A 24,073-nucleotide genomic window follows, 5' to 3' on the forward strand; every position below is an offset into this window, starting at 1 on the left:
ACTGGTGTTACACTGCAGGGATTAGTAGGAGATACCTATACCCATGCCTGAAAGTACTTTAAGATCAATTTAGTGACCCTGAACATCAGCCTTACACTCATGTTCAGGCTTAGTTGATAGAAAAGGTTGTCTTGGGAGGTGGAAGAGGTGATAGGAGCAGACCCTTTGCATCCTCTGAATCTTCATGATTTTATCAGTCAGGTTACCATTGTACAGAAATAATTTTGATATAGAAACATGGAGAACAAGGGAAAAAAATTATTGGTGTGCTTTTTAAGTATTAACTGCCTGAAACCAACTGCTTGTTGCCATTACTACTTCAAGTGATCAAAAACGGGGGAAAAAAATTAAAGGGTGGAAAAATATTTCTCCCTTCTCTTTTCATCCCTTGCAGATTGCTTACTGCATGGATGTAAAAGCATTTTGTTCTCGTGTTCAGGGCTGTGCCTGAAGGCCCGAGTGGATTGCTAGAATCTATAAGAGCTTTTAATTTATTTTTTTTTTTAGAATCAGTGCCTACCCTGATCAGAATTTTGCTTGTCCAGCAGTGTAATAAAGATTAGAAATATGGCAGTATATTAGGAAATGGAGGAAAGATTTTTGTTGCTGATTACACAGGGACTCTGCCCCTAAAATCTGTGTGCAGACAGGATACTCGTTGCCTGTTCAATAAGATCACTTCTAGTTGCAGTGCTGGCATGGTTCTCAGGCTGATTCTGAGAAGTCACACCATCCTTCTTCGGGGAAGGGAGGAATGCTTTAGTAGTGAAGAAGCAAACATGCCTTAGAGAGCTGAGTTCAGCTGCCAAGTCTGCCAGTGTGTCACTCAATCACTCTCTGCATCGACTCCTTGTTTGTAAGATGAGGACCCCCCTCACAGGGCTGTGTGAGGATAATGCCACTCAGGATTGTAATGTCTTAGGACCTTACAGTAATCGGTATTTAAAATAAGATGGCGGCACAATTCTGTTTTATTAAAGTTCTATTTTACTTGTTTAATAAGTAGTTAATCCAGTTGTATGGAACTTAGATAGCCAGTATGTTTCTTGAAATTATACCTTGGCTTTAGTCACCTGTAGTATTTACTGATGTGTCTATTCACCAGAGTTCTTGCAACTCCCAGGGTGTCTGCTGCTGAGTGGAAAATGTTTGGGGCCTTACTGAGAGCTTTTAGGCTGCCTGCTATGGAGCCAGGAGTGACCTAGGGATCTAAGCGTGTCTGTGCTCCATGCTGCTTAGCTGGAGGTGCTGTAAACCCAAGTGTCTGTCATACCTGTGGAAGAAATATGGAAGCTTGGAGAATTCAAGGGCTTTAGAGTTCTGAAGGTCTCAGCTCAGCTGGGATTTCTTGTCCATTCTTGGAGCTTCAAGCTGTTGTTGGGCAACAGATGACCAGGGCTTATGGGCTCATGTCTACCTTACTGAGAAATATAGGAAACTATTTCACAATATTTTTTTCCAGATTTTAAACTTGAAGAAAATTTTGAACTTTTTTGTTCCAAAAAATGGAACAGTATTTTTCACCTGAACTTTGGAATATCCTGCAGAATAGGAATTTTGTCTGGTGATCTGCTCTGGTGCAACTTTATCTAAACTGCAAAAAGGACTCGTTGTCCTGGGATGGAAGCCTTTTCAGTCCAATTCAAACTGAGATTCAGGGAGGTCAGTGTTGTTGTAACAAGGATATTAGGAAAAGGGAAGGGGTGGGAGAAAACCTTTTTGGGATTTGAACAATGTATAACTGGATGGATCTGCGTCGCTTGGAAGAAGAGACTCTTGGTTTTTATCTCCTCTTGTCTTGAGTAATGTTGTTCTGTGTTCTGAATTGCTTTGTTTATTATCCTTTAGACAGGAGAAAGTCTAAAAAAATTGTCTCTTACAGAGATGTTAATTACAACTGACACAATCTCGCTGTCGTAAACCATAAGCTATTTTCCTACTGATTGAGGTATTATGTGTTTTTTTTCAACCTGCAGGAAACGTTGCTTTCCTTTGTTCATTATCTCCTGCAAGATGATGAGTTCTAATCAGGAGGAGGTCACTTTGGGCGCTTTTCTCCAGTATATTGAAGATATGGGGATGAAGGCCTATGATGGCTTGGTTATACAGAATGCATCAGACATTGCTCGAGAGAATGATCGCATGAGGAATGAAACAAACCTGGCTTACTTGAAAGAAAAGAGTGAAAAACGCCGAAAACAAGAAGAAGCAATAAAACGGTAAATATTTTGACAAAAAGATGAGTGGTCTGGCAGAGTGAATGAACAGTGAGGGGCTTGGTCTCAGATATGGTAAATATGTGTAGACCAGTTGATTTCTAAGCAGCTTGCTAGTAAAAGCAGTACAGACCATTGGTCCACGTCAGGCTGCTAATTCCACATGGTTTATATTGTGTAGATGTGATACTGAATGGTTCTGCCTCCCTCAATGGAAGAGAGTATTCCCATCCAAATATATTCAGTTTGAGCATGTGTGGCATCTTCAGCAGGTGTGATTCATAAAAAGTTTAGGTGTTTGGAATAGGAGATGTAGATCTAGTGGAAAACAGGTCCTCATCCACTCAGTGCTTTTAGATGGACAGTGTGTACTTTGTGCAAAGATATATTTGTGTGTGAGCTCTTGCAAGACAGGGACAGCCTCACAAGTCAAAACAGACTCTCCTTGAGTTGATGTTTTAAATCTGGTAAATTTTCAAAGCTCTCTAATTGCTGTCTGAGGCTTTAAAAAAAAAAAAAAAAAGTCTGTTATTTATGATTTCCTCACTATTCTGCATGCTCTGAAGTCAGTAAAAATATTGCAATCATTTAAAGGAAAATGGATCAAGCCCCTGATGGGCAGAACCCTATAATGGCTCTTCTTGAACAATTCCATTGATTTTAATTGACAGTTAATGAGAGGAGCACTCATGACCTGGCCTCTTGTGCCAATGGATAGCAATGAAATCTCTGCAGCCTCTTGGAGAGGAAAAGAAGGTTGAATGAGATAGATATAAGTGTTTATTATATGCACATTTGCATATAGAAAAATGGCATTTTCTTGAGGAGAGGGACAAATTGTGTAATATAGGTAAATCATCCATCCAAATGCTGAACTTTTATATGCAAATGGATGGCTTGAGCACAAACTGATAGGAGGTCCTTTTGAATTTTTTCCCCCAGCGTGAATCTTCTGTATTTCAGTTTAAGTGATTAAATTTTATGCTATGTCTTGGGTACTGTACATCCACGTATAACAGACATGCTGTGCTGTAAACGTTCCAGCAATGCCTCAGTAGTCTGGTAATTTTGATGGAATGTTAAAAGGAAAAGAGCAGCACATACAGTTTGACAGAGGGTGGAGAAGAAGCAACGTAAAGCAAAATTATGGCTGCTTTATGTTCCAGGAAGTAGAACTTCTTGGATTGTCACTAATTTGATTGGGGGGATAAGAATAATGTGAAATTAAGGTGAATAATGAGAGCCCATGCAATGTGTATTTTGGTACCTTCTGGACTATTATCTTGTCAGCTCAACTTTTGGGTGATCTTTAGGGAGATTCAAACTATTGGGGAGTCAAAGCCATGGGCTGCTTGTAGCAGGAGCTATACTGTGCACAACTTCATGAGAGAAAATGTTTTCCCTTGCAGCAGATTAATGCAGGAGGGTTTGGTTTGTTTGGTTTGTTTTATGCTGGATACACATTTGGTTTCATTCTTGTCATCTTTGTTTAGTGTTCATCTCTCTCTTTTGATTACTGAATAGCTACATAAACTGCAAAATTTCCAAGAGGAAAGTGTAGGGAGACCCACCTCAAAATGTTTCTTAATGTGATGGAGAAGGAAGTTAAGTTCTAGTTACATTAAGCAGAGGAAGAATTTGAATCTGTCTCACCTGCAAAGTGAGCACATACAAAAGTGCTAGTTAATAAATTGCTGTTTTAAAGTAGTGAGATGAAGAGTACTTTCTCGTCTTACATTGCTGGCTCTTCCCCACTGAGGAAAATAAAAAAAAAAATAATCAGATTTGCAAATGTTTGAATTTGTTGAAATTTCACTATTTCATTAATTTAGAATTGGCTGGAAAAATAGATTCCCCAGTCCTCATGGCAACTTCTTCATTTGATGATAAGCTATGTTAAACTGTCAATGTATACAGATATATTTAGAATATAGTCTTCAGAGTTGATAGCTAATTAGGCTGTGCTCTGACTAACCTATTTACATGCGCTTTTGTATGTGTGACTGTGAAGGTCACTAAGTGCCAGAAGATGTTTTGTTATGAATAAGTTTCTTGGGGCATTAGAGAGCAAATTGTGGATCTACCTGGTTCTTTATAGTCTTCTAGCCAAGCTTCTCTACCTAATTTCAATGGCGGTAACAGTATTTCCTACCTTGTGGTTGGTTTGTGTGGTTTTATTTATTGATTTGGCAAAGTGATTTGAAGAGTAGCTCTGGATAAGTGCAGATGATTTAGGGCTGAGCCAAACCATGAAATTCTTGCTCGTGCAAAACTGAGATCACTGAGAACAGAGCTCAGCTCCCCAGATACAGAGTCAGAAGACACAAGGAAGATTACTAGCAATGTAGTGGGTTTATCAGAGGAACAGCATGTATATGTATGTGGATTGGAGGCATCAACATTTCTTGAATATAGCGCTTTTCTGTGGGAAACCATGTTTGCGGTGGTCCCCTCTAACTCCCTCCCCACTTGGCTTATCTCAGTAACATTGAGGGGGTAAACGATATCCATCTGAGGAAACAAAGTAGGAAAAGCACCTTAAGAAATCCTGGAAAATGCTGTCTTCGAGTCTTTTTCTCTGTCTTTTTCCTGTGTAAACTTGGAGAGGGAAAACAAGATATTTGTGATCAACTCTTGATTAGGAAAACTAAAAACAATTGCAGACCAAGGGAGAACATCTGATTTGACTAAAGGAACCATGAAGTCTGAAGTTACTTAGGCTGATTGCAATTGAGTCTGCTCCCTGTAGTAACCGCCAGAGATTCATCCAAGACCACGTTGTCTATTGAAACACAGCCATCAGGAAAGGTAAAGTAGGATTATTGATTTCTTCTTTGTTCTGTACTATTTTCCTTATATCTTTACCTTATCTTGGTGGGTATTTATATTAACCCTAATTCCTGATAGTGTGGCCTAGATAGCAAGTGGTGCACATGTGCAGTGATAACAGTGCTACCAGTCTGGAGACTACCAACAGCTGAAAACAATCTCCTTAGCAACAAGGGAGTCATCCCCTGTGATTAACCGCAGGTAGATTTTGAGCAGGAGAGGGGGTTCCAGCAAAGTCTCCTTTTGCTTGTGGGAATCAAAATAAAGCAGCTATAACTCTTTGGCACCTACTGAAAATTACCTAACAGTCAGATTATTGAATTTTTTGAGAAGCTATTCAGTTCTAGTGTTTGGATGGTCTCTTTTAGAAGAAGGCTGATCATGTATATTAACAACATAATAATGAGTAATTTTTTATCTAATAAAGTGGTGGTATTCGCACACAAGACTACTTGGAAGCAGCTGTTATTTACCTAAATCATCTCATAACCATGCTGAATGACTTAAAAGTTCATTGAAATGCATTAGTCTGAGCAGTTTGGAAACAAGATCTGAAAAATTACCTAAAAAAAAAAAGCCGTTTGATTGTACATTTTGCCTTCCTAAGGATACATTGTGTTGCATTTCTTCAGTAGCAATCACACTGAAGGTACATCAGTGCTATCTCATCGTGTGTGGTTCTGATAGGTTAATTGTGGAGAAAAATGTATGGATCTATTGTACATTGCAGGGGATATAACACATCGTATTGGATTGGGAAAAAAAGCAACTAATCTTTGCCTGATCTTGCTGGGCTGAGTCAGCTGATCTGATCTGAATTTCTGACCTAATTTTAGTATAGTACTTAGCGATCATGCAGAGAAAATAAGGTTAATGTGTTGATCAGTAGCTGAGAGTAAGCCACAATAAACATGTTAGTATATATATATAGGGCCTAATTTTTAGACCTTTTTTCTTCCATCTTTTATTCATCTGGTCTCACTACTTGATCATTGTCTGTTCAGGCAGCTGTGTCCAGACCAAGAGAACATACTGGCATATTGCCCACAGAGCTTATAAATTGCAAATAAAGTTATGAAGCAGTATCATTTTCACTGGCAATAAAGTTGCAGTACTGTGAGATGTACATTTGCCATGATACGCTATCTGCCGTAGGCAGCGTTTCTGGGAACAGAAGGTAGATTTGCCTCAGCTGTTATGGGTGCCAGGGAAAAGGTGAGTATTTTGAGTTTACATAGGGCATCTGTTAGAATGAGCAGTTGCTTTCTGACTCATCCATAATTGAAATACATATATTTAGATACTTTATTATACATAGCCTTGTGTGGATACTTCACCAGTGCTTTTTTTTAATTGTATAAATACAAAATCTTGGTAGGAAACAAATAATGAACCTTCTTTCTCCTCTGAAGGCTGAGACTTTGCATTAATCATAGGGAGTGGCTGGGGTTGTACGCTTTCACAGGAGATGTTTGCTTTCAAAGTTCTGGCTTCTAGTTTTTAGATGTCATTCAAGCTACTGTTTCTGTTGGGGAAGTCATCATTTTGATTTGTAACACTATGAAGATGTGACTGCTCTGGTGTAAAGCTGATGGTGTTAGTGGGCATGAATTTCTACCTGCCAAATCCTGGACTTAGCCATCAAAATACTTGCTTCTACTTGTAACGGTTTCCCTTACTTGTAGCTCATTCCTAGCACCTAAATGGCTCTGTGGAAAGCCTTGTTTCTGCTTGTTGAGGGAAGTATACAGACAGATGCTGTCAAGAGGAGGAGCTTTTAGGAGCACTGTTCTGTGCTAAAGCTAGCAGAAATGGGCCAGCCAGCCAGTGGCAGAGTTAAGCTCTTGTAGTAAAGAAGGAAATGTAATGAACAGCTGTCATCCTAACCCCTCCTTCCTTTGGCAAATCAAATATTGAAGACTAACCCAGCGGCAAAAGTAAGATAATATTTTTCTCTTGCTCTATTTTTTTTTTTTTTAAGGTTGTGGAAGTAACTGAATTCAGGTATTATCTGTCTGTAGTTTTCTGTAGTTCCTGTCCTTAGGTTCCTTCATGAACAAGACATAAGTTATGTGTCCTTCAGCTAAAAGTTAAGTGTTATCAAGTGTGGGCGACAGCAAGCAAATATAAAAATATTTCTATGCATGGGATTATTCACTGCCAAAAGCTCTGTTTAGCTGAGAAAATGTGTGTAATCTTAGAGTATATGGACATGCTGGGGTGTTTCTACCAAAAGATTTCTACCAGAATCAAAAATAACCTAAGTAAAATAACTTCATTATGAACTTACTGTTTATAATAATGTCTTGAAATCAGAAAAATACTTCAGGTAAAAGAATGCTTAAAGTACTGTTTCTTCTTTTTCTGAACATTTGTCTGTAGTTGTAATTTTGCGTAGTGAGCTACGCTTTACATTTCTAAATTTGCAGGAATACTTATGCTTGCTAGATTGCAACATGCTTACAGCCAGACCTCAAGAAAAATGTGAAGGAAGTGCAAGAAATATTTTGGATCATGGCAAGGGGCTCGGTTGAAATACCTGCAAGCACATTATTGACATGTTATAAATTACAAGCTTGTGAATCTGTTGTTATTGGTTTAGTGTGTCGGTGTGGGTGTTTTGTGTGGTTTATGTTTTTTTTGTTTGGGGTTTTTTTTTAAGTTCAAATCTGAGTTCACTCTGTGAATGTGACTTTCGGATATGAGGTCAGTGGTATGCGCTCCTTTAATCAAAGGGTTTGTGTTATAAGGAAGCTTAACTGTGGCACTGGTTGTTTTCTTTATCTTCCTCCTGGACATGTTGCATACTCATTTCATCCTAGATTAAATTATTGCTGTGATACCACCTTTGTGGTGGAAGTGGCTGATGAGGTGTGATAGAGACTAATTTTAGTATGATTTCAAAACTTTTTTCACATTAAAATATTGTAGGGTCTCTTGAAGTTGCATTGACGTAGAAAGAATAGCACTGGTAGCTTTTCATCAAGAGTAAGTAAAATGGTTGTGCAGTCAGTGACCTCCAAATGTATTTTTGTTGCATTTATAAGTAAACAGATGTGATGATCTAGCCAACAAATCCTCCCTTCCAAATGCTCATATCCATATGGCCGCCTGTATTATTGCCACACAAAATAAACAACAGACACAATGCAAACTATATTGCTGTTGCTGTTATTCTGAGAAGTTTTATTTTAGGACAGTCATGCAACAAATGTCATAAAATTTACCATAGAAGCTGATGGCCTGCTTGGTAATCCCAAGTACCAAGGAAGTAAAGCAGAAATCATTATCAGTTTGGTATCTAAAACTTGATCTTATTTTCAATACATCTTCCTTGACTTTAGGGCTCCTGCCTACAACTTTTACTCTTTTTCGGGGTAGTTATATGATCTCTTCCGCTTCATCATTCCCCAAATTGCTCAGATGTATACTGGCCCACTATGTAAGTGGGTGCACTTTTGCTCAGGATTCATTTGCTATATTTAAAAGCGTAATTAGAAGTGTGGGTCATAGAGAGCCCAGAGGACTTCTAAAGGGGTTACAGACCCCCCTTTTCTTATTATTAAAATCCAGTCTAAGTGGCTCCATGCTATTGGTATTTGCAGGCTGTCTGACCACCTGTGTAAATGAGTGAACTGGCCTTGCTTCAATTCCATTTGGGCATGTGTTCGCATACAACCTACAGGCTGGTGCCTCCTCGGCAGACTGAGTCATTCTGGAGGAGGTCTGTTGTACCACTGGGAGACAGTCCTTGGCATACCATGGCCAAAAGATGCTGGGGGGCATATGGATCTTAATGACCAGTTTTTAGTCATTTGTTCCCATTCCACGTTTATTTCTAGGTTTTTTTCTCACTATCTCTTTATTACTCTTTAACTATAGAATGTGGGATTGTAATTTTAACCTGGTAGTTAAAATTATCCAGCATTGCTTCTAACCAAAAAGCCCCTCTTAGCAAGACAGAGATGCACGTAGAGCTGTGGGGAAGTAGATATTTTGCACAACACTGTAGGGTTCTGGTGGTGTGGCTATTTCTAGTCAAAGGTTTGCATTTGTTTGGAAATTCTCTTCAAGTGTATTATAAAATTGCATAGAGTAGAGCAGTGATAAATAAAAACTGTTATTGTGAAGACTGGATTAAAAAAAAAAAGGAAGACTGTTTTCAAGGATGCCCAGATAGAGTCTTTATAGCTAATCTAGGATGGACTTCATTAATGGAGAAATACATTCAGTAAAACGGCACAATTAATATGCCATGTAACATTAATAAAGTCTAGCGCAGGACTGCTGGCAAAATTGAAGCATTGATCTGTTCTGGTTCAAGGCTTCCAGTAACCAAAAAGTACTCCATGCTGCAGTTCACTGACACCTGACAAATGTTGTAATTGCCTGTGACCTGAATTAAGAATTCATGTTACAACCTGAAGGACAGCTACTTGTACAGAAGACATGCAGTAAGTAGTCTTATGACCTATAAGTAGCAAAATTGCAGCTAGCCACACTCCTAGACATGCACACATGCACGTTCAGCCACATGCACTTTGGAAATTCTGCCAAAACTGTCTATAATAAACACTGGGAATACGCAGCACCAGTCTGAGAACCCAGCAGAACTGAAGGTCTGTGCTATCATTAGAATAATATGAGTGAATCTTTCTGTGCCTTCAGGAAAATCCATGTTTTAACAATACCTGTTCATAAAGTTGAAGAAAAACAAACCTGTTCTTTGAGCAAAACAGCTCAGTGCATTGCTCTTTCCAGGGCCATAAATCACAGCTGTATTTGGCTGGTTTTAATAACAATAAAGATTACTTTATGCCCCACCCAGCTGGCAGGCGTTTGTTCTCCTTCTTGGCACCCTTCTGACAGGCTATGCATGCTTTTATTTATTTATTTTCCTCCACAGGAAAGCACAAACATAGTATGGTGCTTGATAATTTGATTGGGATGTTTATTTTCTTAGCCTAAAGAAGAGAGTCTGCTCTTGGGTATACCCCTGAAAGCAGAGAATGTCAGTACAGACCACCTCTGCAACAGAAGCATCTGGTGACAGACATCTTGTTGCCGAGTTACGCTAGATCAGTGGCTAAAATTTGTATGAAAACAGGAATGTGCATGTGCACTGATTAGATTTTTATGCGATTGGATTAAAATGGGAGTAAGGAGAGATTAGAGAAGAAATGGATTGCAGAGACATTACTAGCTGTAGGTTTTATAGTTAATTTGAGACTCCTTTTATTCTTCCTTCTGGCTTTCCGCTCTAATTTAACTTGCAATCCTAAGTGAAGTCGGTTTAAAAATATTTTAAAAAAAAAACCAAAACCAAACCAAACAACACAAAAACCAAACACAAAACCAACCAAACAAAAAAAACCCACCATGTGGAGTGTGTCCTCAGCACAGGGCCTTCATCAACAATACCCAGCCAGCAGCCATCTCCTGTGCCGAGAGGCTGTGGCGGAGCTGGCGTGGGGTGAGCACTGCCAGCCCTTGGGAGAGCCCTGCTCAGCCGGGGGTTGGCAGTGCCAGCGCGCTACTTGGGGTGAACGCTGCAGCTCCCTGTGCGAGCTGCCGGGAGCCTGCAAATGAGCAAAGTGAGCTGGTTTGGTCCCACAGAAGGCAGTCATAAGTGGAATTGTTTTTTATTTTATTTTTTTTATTGCACAGTACCCAAGGACCCCAAATGGAAATTAGATTCCTCTGAAACCCTAACCCACTGCGTGCACGCAGCACAAAGACAGCTCACAGCATGAGCTGAAATTGTACCCAACAGGTGACTAAAGAGACAGCTGAAGGGTTAGGAGACTGCTCATTTCCTTCCCTATATTAGTACAGCAAAGAATAAACTGAAGTGTATCCCCAGTGGTTGTGATGAATTACATCCAGCAGTACTCTCTGAAAGCTAGAGAAACAAACATTTCCAATAGACTCTGGCAGATGCTTCTGGAACGTGTCAAGATTGAGAAGGCCACAGCCAGCTAAACACCACAGAAATATTCCTGCCAACAAGCATGTTACTTGACAAAATTGTAACATTTTAAAAGATCAAAAATGAGAGTAACTGTAGGGTTTACCATAAATTAATAGGATTTACCTGAGTTTAATCCATTTCTCCTCTTGGTGGATTATATAGGGCGTATCTCACCAGTAGATCCTCTGCTAGCTGAGGGCACTTTAGTTATTAAGTTGAGATCACATGTTAGGAGCCATTAAGTGAATTGCTTTGTACAGCCTTTCCCTGAATGCTAGGGCAAATGCAGTATTTCATACCCTTAGCTAATTTCATGCTGTAATTTAATTTCTGAAACATACTTTTAATTGAATCTTTAAAGACAAAAGGAAATGGCTGAGTCCTTTAGTATTGCAAAAGAGATTGTTTAAAAATGGAGCCCATCTAGAGAATAATCTTCTATAATTAAACGTAAAGTTTGTTTTGCTTCTCTGCATGCAGCTATGGAGAAGCAAATTCCTGCTGTCTGCAGAAAGCTCAGGGCTGAAAGAGAGGTATTGGGGAATGTGAGAAGTTATTTATCTTATGCTCAGCTTTGTAACTCTGACATGAGACCATCCTGCAGCCCTCCACAATGTGCAAGTCTGAATAAGTAAACAAGGAGAGGCTAATTAAAAAATTAGTGTGCTAACGCCAAAATCACATTAGTAGGAGCTCTGACTAGTGATCTCATTTTTCTAATGTTTGGTAATGAGATGAACTTGAGAGAGATGGCAGCAATTTTGTCATAAACATAAACCGAGTAGCACAACAAAATCAGTTATTTGCATCTTGAAACTGCATCCAATATTTTAGTGGTTAGATTTTGATATTCATCTTCCGTAAGCAGAGAGATTCAAGGTTGTTTCAGTAAAAATCCATATAATCTGTTATGCAATTTTGTTACGGGAGGAACATCTTGATTGGATCAGTAGAGATGCAGGTCTTCAATTTTATGGACATCCGATTAAAAATAATAACAATCAACGCTAAATGCAGCCCACTCTAATGGAAAGGAAATCCTGGAGTATTGCTTTGTGTTTTAGTATTCTGATTCCTTTAAATCAGCAAGTGATTTGCAATGGAGATTTTCCCTTTTATTGCTATTGGAGAAAAACCTACGATACAGTGGAAGTGAGATGTGTATGGGGACATGAAGAATGTAAGTGGAGTAAGAAGCATAAGGTTAAAAAAAGAGAAGGATCTGAAATTAACCCATGAAGCCCCAACACAGTATCTTCTAACAGACGGAAAGAACAAAAGCAGCATCTTGTTCTTTATGTGCTGAGAGAGCTCTGCACTTCCAGATGCGCTGAGTTGGTAGTAAATACAGGCATGAATGGTTCCGTAGGTTTCGAGACCAGCCCCATGTAAGTGACGGGAAGAGTTTGGAAGCCAGTGTAGGGGTGGGGGGGAATCCATTTGGCTTTAACTCAGATTTAATTTTTATTTGGTTTTCTTGTTGGAAGGAAACACTGAGAGAATCAATTGTCTTTTCAATACAGGTTATCCCTTTCCAAGCACTTCTACAAAAAGCACAGAGACAAAGGGCTGACTTTTATTAAAAATTCCAATTGCATTGAGGTCTGCCTGCTTTTACGTAATTGCTCAGAGGCTTGGGCACTCACTCTTTATGGTTAGGCTCCTTGTAATTTTTTGCTTGAACGTTGTTTGTTCTGTAGTATCAGAAATTATTTCAGGACTTTGATATCTTTTCTCTTGGAGTGCTAGCACACATGAAAATCACCTGAACATGTGTTAAATGCTGAAGGTCAAGGTATACCAAAGGTCTTTGGGCATTTCATGTTAGATTCTGGCACCGTAGTGAGGTTCCTAAAAGTGCAGGAGTGGTGTGCCTTGCTGGAACTGACGTCAGTCAGGTAAAACAGTCCTATGGCTGTCCCTACAGAACAGAATCACCTCTATAAACCTGGCTTTGGGTTCCAGGTAGCTCCAGCCATATTCCATCACCGAGTTAGAAATGGCAGCCGATATGATGCAGGCCTTCATCAGCCTGTTGTATTAGCAAGCTGCTTAATTTTGGTACCAGATGTTAAAACTCTGATATGTTTTCTACCTCAGTGTCAGGAACATCTTTCACAGGAATCTCTTGCGTTGACTGTCAGCCTGTGGATTACCACATTAAAAAAAGCAATGACTGAATTTGAGTTAGTTTGACATGTTTTTTGTTATTTCACTGAACAGTTGTCCTCCGTTCCTCTCCTGACCAGTTATATCTGTGTTTTGAGGGCTGAAGCAGAAGTACAATCTTCTGTGTATTTAAATGGAAAAGTATACTGAAATTCATGTACTGCAACATATGCCAAATATACAGCTGCTTTCAAAAACTGAACTGATAGCATTTGTGTTACATGGCTATTGTTTTGAGATTAAAAGTTTTTAATCAGCATATCACAAATACCATTTAAGAGATAATTTAAATTGTTTCAGCTTTACATCTGAACTGTTAGGCTAAGCAAAGTGCAGCTTTTTTTCTAGGAAATCATATTCCTGCATTGTTAATCTGAATTCTGCTACATCTGTGATGAAGCAGATCAAGAACTGCATATGTACTTGCCATGGCAACCCCTGTATCACATGACACACATGCTGGTTCAGCCAAAGAGCTTCATGGCTTATTAAACAGGCACGCAGAGACCCAGACACACACCATTTTGCCATGTGACTGCTCTAGCCCTGGCAGCTTTTTAAAGGGAAACTGTATTTGAGCATCATAGTGTTTTCATCAACATCATCTTGCCCGAGTTCCTTCCAATCCTCTTAGGTGCTGTGTTGAGTTTTCAAAAAATGGATGAAGGTTGACAAGACTCTGATTATAGGTGTTTTCTTCTGTCTGTCTTTCATTTGGAAAAAATCTAGGTGCGAAGATAAAATAGTGGGGGTTTATTAGGGTTTTTTTTATTAGAAATTAAGGGGCTCTGGTGCAGTTGAGTGAACAATATACTGCTTTTCTGGACACATTTTCTGCTCTCACCTCCTGTGGGCTTTTACTAGATTTCAGGAGAGTAAATGAAGACAGAGTAAAAAAAAAAAAAAAAAAAAAAAAAAAAAAAAAAAACTGGTCCATTCCAGTATCGACAAAGCATTCCCAAAACATTTGCCTGAAAATGTCTTTGCTCCTTGCTGCTTAACACACTTCCTCTTAGACCTGATGACCTGACAACAATGATCTCTAACTCCTCACACAGCAAAACTAGCCTGATACAAGTTTTCCCTAACTTTGCTTGTTTAAGAGAAGTTATGCGTGGCACTTCATTAGCAAATCTGAGGGGCCTCAATGGAATGAGTGGTGGTGAGCAAAGAGAAGTTAGGAGGTGGGGCTGGAGTTGAGCAAGTGTGTCTGTCTGCACCTTAATGTCCCCGAAGGAAAGGAGAACAGCAGAAATGCAGTCTTGCCCTGATGCCATTGCTAAAGGGCAGGCGCAGTGTATGCTGCTGCTGGTGTCATCTCTGCTGCCCACTGGCACTGTTCTTGAGGAGGAGCACACTGCTGTGCTCAAAGAGGAGCTGCTGGAAGACTGATTCTTTACCAAAACAGCACGCAATGGAAAGGAATCCCTTTCCCATTCTGTTTGCCTTTCCTCTATTGGATGCCTGACTGAAGTGGCATGTGTTTTCTTTCTCATCTAGTTCGAATCTGAGGTTTTTGTGGCAAGCACTTCATTTGAGCCCAGATACATTGCCAGGTGCCTGACAAAAATGGAGACAACACTCTGCACAGCAACAAAACATTGTGAAAAGACTGTATTAGTCTTAATTAGTAATTGCCCCCCCAAAACCCTGTTATTTAGTCTCCTGTGTCTGCTATGCAGATGCAATTTACCAAGAGTTAGAGAGACCAACTCTCAGGTCCATGTGCTGAAATTAATCATTTATGTGATTTATGGTGTTGCTTTTGAACTTAAGGAAAATCTGTTTTCAATGTCTGGTTCCAGTCTGTCAGATTTTCATCTTCATTTCCCAAGTAATCAGTCAAGGTGCAAATACTTATAATTAATGCTATTCAGTGAGAGACTACTGGTTCCTTGTGTTCTGTTTCAAATGAGTTTATTGTTTGGTCACCATTTTGGAGATGACCAACAGTAAGGGAACAACAACCTGCTTTGGGAATTAATTTAGAGAGGTACTTGTACATAAATTGACCATTAAACAGAGAAGCAGTATTATGTTTGTTATTAGGGACACAGATAAGGAAGGTGCTCTCTTCTGAAGTGTGTATCTGCGCATCTCTGCCAGTGATCGTACAAGTATTCTAATGCAAAATCAGCGTTTGAGTAAGGAGACATTTTAAGACGGTGTGTAATAAAAACTTTTGGCAGGATAAGGTATTTTAGGTTACTGTTTTAACTGCATTTTATGACAGTACTGGCTTCTCAGCATCTTTTAACTACTTTGTTATTAATGCATGCTCTGATATTGTTAAGAGGGAGGGAGAGCTTAGAGATCATTTCTTTCCTAGGAAGGCACTGAACAAAGGCCCTGCCCACTCCACTGAAATATATGTAGTGAAGATTTTGACAACCCCTCCTAGCAGTCTGCTACCACTGCATTGTGCTAGGTCCGTAGAAGCGGAGTAGTGGCAGCAATAGTTCCCCTTTCATGTGCAGTCGAAGAACCGGCTTTTCAGAATTCCTTCATGCCTACAAGTGGGATTGCATTTTCAAAAGAGATTACCAAAATCAAATCTTTTCTGAAGAACTGACCCAAACCTCTCTTCTATTCCAGAATTTCAAATTTCATTTCTTCAGTTAAATAATTGGGAGTTTTGCTATCTAAAGGTTTGTATTTAAACCACAGGTTTCTATATTGTGTTTGTTTGCAGTTATGGCAGTGGAAAAGGCTATTTAGGCTTGTGACAAAATATTTTGACTAGCCTCTTCCTACTTAGTCATTTGTTTGTCCTCAGTATATGTTTATTGTGAATTGTCTTCCCAAGAGATTATAAACAAGATGGTAGCTTTCACTAGCTGATCTTTGCTGTCATTTAATGATGGGCTGATCCAGGAGGTTCTGTACAAAAGGAGTTTGTCAGACTGGGTCTAAAATTTGTGGAAATAATGTCATTACCAGAATACATCAGGAAAAAAAGCCCAATAACTTCATCGCAAGACAGTTAAGGTTGCTAAGAGACAGAATGTAATTATCTGCCAATTTGTTTACCATTCCCAAACACTTAGAAGGGCGAGAGCTGTGGACTGCCCTGAATTCTAGGTTATGCGCAAAACAAACTGAATGTATTTTGTTGTCAAATGCAGTTTTAAGAAGGGCATTTGAAAATGACACAAGAGCTTTAAGTTTGACCTGTGGTTTTTTTTCTAAATGTATAATATCAGTTATTTTCATTTCCCTCTCACTCCTGAAATCTACATACATTGCATGTATTTTAACTGATAATACAGAAAACATGAAAAAATGAAATTTACAGAAACATACAATTCTTCTAGTAAAACTTACAGCTACACTTTCTTGAAAATGATACGTTCTTACTTCAATAGTAGTAGTGTTCAGTGGTCCTGTATTATGATTTCATTATTGATGTATGCTGATGTTAATTTAAAGTTGACCAGCATGAGTCATTGACTCATTTTATGGTTTTTTTTCCTAAAATGTTTTGTGTTGTGCTTGCACTTTGAGATAAGTACTGCAATTTATTTTGGGTGCAAACGAAGTTTGTGCCACAAGGAAGTTTACATTTCTCTGTGTCACTGTGGCTATTATGTAGACAGTCTAAGATTTATGCCATCCTAAGCTATTCATTTTCTTGGTTTTAAGGGCATGCATCTGGTAAATTAAGTACAGGCAGTAAAAAGAGAGAAGCAGAGGTTTCTCCCTCTGTTTTCAGAGTGGTAAAATCTTCCGTTGCTTTTTCTTTAATGGAAATAAAGATTCATTTTTAGCTAATGTGAAACACTAGCTGTAAAATTGAAGAACTCACCACAATACTGAAGGAATAAGCACTTCTGACCAGCCTAATAGTAAGCTCAAATCTGAATTGGTATTCAGTCAGTAGCTCTGACGTTGTAGTGCTAAAGCATGTCCATACAGGTGCGTTACTGTTTTGTGGGATGTTGCTCTGGGAAGGTTGGGGCGGAGGGTTTTCCTGGACTGTGGTGTTTGGCCTCTGCACCTTGCGCCAGCAAGGGCTGTGAATTCTTCTGTTCACTGCAGTTCATCAGGACAGACAAAAGTAGATGTTTTCACCAAGCTTGAGCATAGCCAAACTGCAGGTCACTTTCCCAGAAAAATTGTCCTAGAACAACTTTACTTGCCAAGCCCTTTTTCTGTAGATGCACGTAGCCTCTCACCTCCTAGCCACCTCTTCAGGGAAGCACACCAGTTTTAGGGAGATTATGTCAGCCCCTCAATGTCACTCTAGCTCATTCTCTGATCCTTGTGGCTGCAAAAGGAGTCTTGGTTAAGTTCTGATGAAACATATCTTTTGAAGACTGCATCAGAAACAACAGAGCTGCAGGCACATTGGTCCATTTCACAGATGATCGTTCTTTTAACTTCCACTGGTAGCAATCCAACAGTGGAAGTCAGCATTGGGTAGCCAAAGGATTAAGTCCCAATTGTCCTCCTGACACCTACTGACTGCTCTGAAAAGCTGTCTCCTAGGCCACAGAAGCTCAGCAAGGGCTGTCTGGTGGTTGCTTCTTTTATCTTTGGGGTCCCAGTGATCTGCTGTTGGCTCCCATGTGTAACATAGACAAAATGGTATGCTGCCTTAAGAAAAGGAGCTGAGGCTCCGCCAGTGAAGTCTAGGAAGGCAAAGCTTTGTCACTGGGTGATCTATTTTGACTGTAACACCAGCACACATGTGCTGTGTCTGGGTACAGAAAGCCCGAAGAGTAAGGAGATGCCATTCCATGAAGCGGTTTGCTGCAACTTTCTTGTCCTTCCCCCCCCCCTCCCCGGTGTGATGAATTTTTTTTCCTACTCCACACTAAACATATTGTCAGGAAAAAAATAGTGTCATTTAAATAATATTCCTTTACACATTTCAACTTCTAGATGCACAATTGTCACGATGAAAAATAATCGAATCTGAAACTTTTCCCTCTCTTCATACAGCAGTCTGAATCTCCTAACTTTTTTATCTTTTTCATTTTTCAGAATCACTTTGGGGTGTTCTTTGACAGCAAATGAAATGCAGTGACAAAAAGCAGAAAGGGAGGTTGGTTATTTTCAACCTTTTTTGCCCCTTTCATGCAAATAAGGGGGAGGAAAAAGCTTTTTTCAGTCTTTAATGCCAAGGTCATCAGAACTGCATATTTATTGTAGACCTCATATTATAAAGTGCTTTGTAAAAGACTAGGATAAACGCTCTAGTGATGTTGTTGACACCCTGAATAAGGTGATGCTATGTATACCTTGCTGTTTCTTTGGCATGCAACTTTTCCTATACAATTTCCAATTTTGCTGTCTGTAATCACCAACTCTCCACCCTCATATTGCACCCATGTTGCAACATGGAGATAGTATAAGTAAAATCTAAAAAAGGAACTAAATGACTTTGATACTGAACTTCTTGGAATGACTGATGCAGAAGGGTCTTTCCATTGCATGTTTTCTGTTTTGAGATACTGGTGATAATCCTGCCTTTTATAATTTTATTACGAGGACCAGCCATTTTAGTTGATACTTATTTGCAAATGAGACCTTAAAATTTTTTATGGAATATATGGGTGTTTATATTTTTATTAATTAAAGAAATGTAAACAATTGTTCCATGCACATTGTTAGTTTACAGATATGTGCGTTAACTACAGTAGTCTAGTTCATGAGATAATGTATAATTTAAGTGGTGTTTTCTTCGAGCGTGTCCCCTAGTGCTGTACACAGTCATGCTAAACCTCCTAATGCAAGGTCAATTCCATGTTGAAACGGCATATAATAAGTCTTCTGTGTTAGTTAAAATAAACAATATTTTGCCATTATTTTTTTGTATCATTTAAAAAAAATCTTTTATCCTTCCATATTTTCATTTATACCATTATATTTTGTATTAAGACAGAATAAGATGCTTTTTCTTTTGGTGGAAAAAGCTCTCAGTATACCTGACGGCCTTTAATATGCTTGACACATTTGTTGTACGTTTTTGGTACTTAATTGTATCTGTTTGGTTTCACAAAGTTGCACTAACTTGCACTGAGCGTTTCTATGGCTCGTGGTCAAATTCTGCATGATCTGTAGAGGCACTTTCCTGAGCTCAAACCTTCATGCTCACTGTATCTGACAGTCATTCTTCTGAGTACGTTTAAGTTTTACTGGGCAGAGCAACCACCAGCTGCTCAGTACTTGGATTTACTGCTAATGCAGTAGCCAGTTTGTATATAAGTAGTGTTGCGGTGCCTCCTGGTCCCTGAGCCAGAAAGGAGGGAGGCCAGGGGACTGCAGGAGGCTGGGAGACAGCGTTACAGGGAGGTGGCTTGGAGGGCAAGCTCTACAGCTCAGTTCCTCTGTGGCAGCTGCAGGTCCCATCTGAGCATGAACCCAGGGCACAAGATAGAGCTGTTTTTCTCAGTGCTGTAGCCAACCTTTTGCAACTGCGTGTAGCTCCAGAAGAAAGCTGCTGTCACCTGGCGTGGGCCTGCACACCCCCCAAGGAAGGGGATTTGTACAAATAAGAACGTAACTTCAGGAGCTTTCTTTGGATGCTTATTAACTGTGTTTAGAACGGGCGTTGCGAATAAGTCCAGGTGTCTGTTGGAGGCTACTAGGTTCTACTTTATTTAAGTAAGTAAAAATACCTGCTACAGGAGTCGGGGGGGGGGTTGTGGTTGGAACATAGCTCTGGCTACTTACAGTAGTGTTCGTACACAGGTTATGCACAGCCATCTTTATTTTGTTTAACATGATGGCTCTCAGCGTATTAGCCTTTGAATACATTGGAGAATTCAGCTGCCATGTAAAAGGAAAAGAAACTCATATTGGCTTGTTGTATAAAGGACTGATATTCACAGAAGGTTACAGCTTGTTCAAATTCTGCTCTTTTACGCTTTGATGCTTGATGGAAAGCTGAAGATGAGAACATTAGGGAATCCAGCTGAGGGCAGGTAAATACCTCTTGTGCTCACCTACTGGAGTGCTAGGGGATGAGCAAAAATGCAAGTGCCACTTTCTTTCCATCAGATCCATTTGGTCTTTCTGGCTGGTGTAGATTTCAAAGTAATGGATTCATGGCCTTGATTTTTACAGTAACAATAGTATTTCCCAACTGTAGAGATATTGGGGAAGACGATTATGTTTTCCAGTACTGTGATACAACAAGGACACAGTATTTTAGTTCTTCATAACAAATACTGCTTGAAACACTTATTATAGTGTCTGAATTAGTCCAATGACTTTACAAGTCATAAGGAGAGTCAAATACTGGAGCAGGAAATTGCAGGTGAAAGCAATTCCATTTTGAAGCCAATACCTCAAGAAAATACATGCTGAACAAAGCAGCAGATTCTTGGATTGAGCTCTGCTTCTTTATCACGGCCCCTTCTGAAGACAATGACAGGAAGCATTCCTATTAATATACCCACCCTGCTTCACTCACAGGCCTTGCCCAAACTCACCAGCAGCATGGCTGCATCATTACAGATGGCTAGACCAGCCTCTGCCCAAGTTAGGATCTGGAGACCATTTGCTTTCCTCCTATTGATAGAGGAGGAAAGATCAGGTTAGTGGTAACTGATGTATGCCTGTATGTTGCAGTGTAGGCACAAGGTTGTGAAGGCTGGGCTAATTTTTCTCTTCCTCTCTTAGTTTCTTGTTTGTCTGAAAAATAATCCCCACTAGAAACTTCTGTCAGCCTATCTGCTGCTTGTTTATCAGGCCTGACAAGTGGATTAGGCCCATGTGTATTCTTGTCAACTATGGCAGAAATATTGCATAATGTTACTTTTTCCATTTCTACTCTGAACAGCACAGCGAGAGCATGCTGATAGTTAGGAGCTGCATGCTTTGAAAGCTGCAGGTAGAGATCCCTACAACTTTCCCTTCTTACTGAACAGAGCTCAAGAATGGTGAGAAAAGGGTTGTTTGAAGAAGATGAGATCAAAGCAAGGCAAAGAAACACATAGAATAAATCACACAAAAGTAAAATGATTTCAAAAGTTTAGAATTCTCCGGGTCTAATATCACCAAATGTTGCAAATAATAACCCAGCATCTATTGTCTTTCTGTGCTTTCTCACTCTACAGATTATTAGTTAATAAATGCCTGCCATGAGAAATTTTTTCTCAACTCCACAGTCATGTTTTCCTTCTACAAAAGAATTGTGATCAATTGAAAAAGCGTTACGTATACTTTCAAAATTCTGTTCTGTTGGAAATTCTGCGTCTTCCAAATTTTTCTTTCCAACTAAAACCAGAGTTGTTTGGTTTGGGTTTTTTTTTTCCCTGTGAAATGAATTTAAAAGGCAAGGTCCACATTTCTCTTTTTCTATATGTAATTTTAAAGTACTGAAATTAAAGGTCACTTCATGTTGAAACATCTACATGTTAAAAACTTCAAATGTCACTGCTGAATACTGATTCAGTGGATATGCTCACTTTTAAGTTGTTGTTTTTCCACATAAAACACTATCAAAACTGGCATAGGCTGCAGAAAGCCTTGCTTGCAGCAAAATCCTTCATAATTTTCTCACAAAGTATCCTGTCAGAAGATTCCAGATAAACTCTGGTATAAATGTGTGAGTGATATGTAGGAGATGCAAAAAAACCCCAAACAAACAAACAAAAAAAACCCTGAAAACATTTATTCTGCTTGCTTAAAACAACCACCTGTATCTGTTCTCCCTGCAAGGTGGCACAGCTGTTAATCTGCCAGATCCCTCTGATGCTTCTTCTGTCCTGTGGGTTTGCTGTGGTTCCGGCGCTGGTGACAGCAAGAAAATGTGACTGTGTAGGCTTTCAGTGAAGTGCATGAGAGGCAATTGAGCAGTATTTCTTAGATTAATCCAATACAAAAGTCTAGAGGCAGTAAAAGGGGGCCTGAATTAGTATACACCTAGTAGACTAAGATTGTGTGAAGGCCAACAGTGGTTAATCCATATTTATTTCAATGAGATTTATGAACCGTCAGTGATTCAAGGTGCCACTTGTTTCATAGTACTTGTCAGCCTTGTGGAAGAAACTCTCCACCACCAGAGTCAAAGCAGAAATAGGAGAACAAAGAGAGCCAGCAGAGGAACTGAGATTCTCAGCTGTTTCTGCCAAAACAAAAGGAACATAGTGGTCAGGTATAATTATGTGCTGTTGGTGATTCAGTCCCATAATCCATCCTTTCCATTTCTTGGTTTGGGAACTGGAAGTCCTTTCTCCCGTGTCCTCTGTAGTATATGGAAACATTCTGTCAACTTTCAGCAAAGAAGAGAAGATAAGGTCTCTACAAAATGACCACAGAAAAGTAACACATAACGATTAATTTAAGTGTATTCTGCAATATAATCTTTCTCTAGCAAATTACAGTGCTAGGCTGTGCATTGAAGAAGGCCTTTTAATTTCTTTGGAAGAGCAAATTGAACTTTGTTTCACTTCAAACATTTAATTTTCTATGCTTTGCCTTCTTTCCTCACTTAAGTCCAAGACTGTTAATATTACTGTTATTATTTGCATACTTGACTGTTTATTTCTCCCATTTTTTTGGTCATGTAGATCAAAGCAGGAGAGCAGATGTACACATGAAGAAAATCGAGGTGCTTGTTTGCTAATGGTAGCCATTTTCTAGACAGGCTGTTTTTGGGCAATCCCAGTACTCCAAGAGACCTGCAGCCGGGACTGCGAAGTTTAGACTCCACCTGTAAAAGTCAAAACATGGCAAATATTCCATGTTTAGTGTCCCTGTGAACTGACTGTTGTGTTGACAGTTTTATGTGTCTATTGAGAGGTGCAGTTCTGGTGAGTGCAAGGTTTTACAGTACACAACTGTCCTGGTTTAACCCCAGACAGCAACTAGGCACCACACAGCCACTCGCTCACTCCGCGCCCCCGCCCCCCGTGGGATGGGGGAGAGAAATGAAAAAAAAGTAAAACTCGTGGGCTGAGATAAAGACAGTTTAATAGGACAGAAAAGGAAGGGAAAACAATAATAATAATAATAATAGAGTATACAAAACAAGTGATGCACAATACAATTGCTCACCACCCGCTGACTGGTGCCCAGCCAATCCCGGAGCCGCGGTGTCCCCCGGCCAACTTCCCCAGTTTATATACTCAGCATGACATCATATGGTATGGAATATCCCTTTGGCTCATTTGGGTCAGCTGTCCTTGCTGTGTCCCCTCCCAGTTTCTTGTGCGCTCCTGGCCTCCACTGGCAGGGCAGTATGAGAAGCTGAAAAATCCTTGACTTAGTATAAGCACTGCTTAGCCACAACTAAAGCGTCAGGGTGTTATCAACATTATTCTCATCCTAAATCCAAAACACAGCACTATACCAGCTACTAGGAAGAAAATTAACTTTATTCCAGCCGAAACCAGGACAGTAACAGTCACCTTTTGGTTTGTGAAGTTGGGCATCTCTTGGCTTTGCAAACCACAGCTGTGTTCACGAGCAGATGGTGCTCAGATTCAGCCATTTTCAGGTTTAATTTTGCACTATATTCCAATGTAAATGCCTCCACCTATATGACCCAGGTGTTAAAGTTGTAACAGAAGGTGCCTGGATGAGCAGGATTGCCTGAACATTTACTGTAAGTAACTTAGTGTTAGAATTTGCAAGGGGGTGCAAGTCTCAGTATGGTGCAGACTTGCCAGAGCTTTTGGTTTAAAAGGCTGCGGTAGCCTTAGGATAGCTAAGGTGAGTGGAACTTGTTCAGAAAGGTGAGCATGAAATGACAGCTTGAGAAATAAAAATAGGCAGTATATTTTCCTCCTTCTCCATGAAGTCAAAACACTAATCTTTTTTTAGTTTGAACTAAAACAAATTTCAGGTTATTTGATCAAAATTGATTCTTTGCCTCCTCAGTGGTGTCTTCAATTTGCAAGAATCTTCAGTTTCTTCATTATGGTTATGAGACCAC

The 24,073-nt window shown here is 39.6% G+C and overlaps 1 protein-coding gene across 1 annotated transcript in view; it reads left to right on the forward strand.

Annotated features, from left to right (window-relative positions):
- Positions 1 to 24,073, forward strand: part of NYAP2 (neuronal tyrosine-phosphorylated phosphoinositide-3-kinase adaptor 2) — a 175,115-nt gene that overhangs the window by 35,539 nt on the left and 115,503 nt on the right. The window contains exon 2 of the mRNA XM_050902730.1: positions 1,977 to 2,219. Within this exon, the coding sequence (XP_050758687.1) occupies positions 2,014 to 2,219 (206 nt within the window). The 5' untranslated portion in view covers positions 1,977 to 2,013. The remainder of the gene's footprint in view (positions 1 to 1,976; positions 2,220 to 24,073) is intronic.

The sequence above is a fragment of the Gymnogyps californianus genome, chromosome 10 (assembly GCF_018139145.2).
Source record: "Gymnogyps californianus isolate 813 chromosome 10, ASM1813914v2, whole genome shotgun sequence".
Taxonomy (NCBI): Eukaryota; Metazoa; Chordata; class Aves; order Accipitriformes; family Cathartidae; genus Gymnogyps; species Gymnogyps californianus.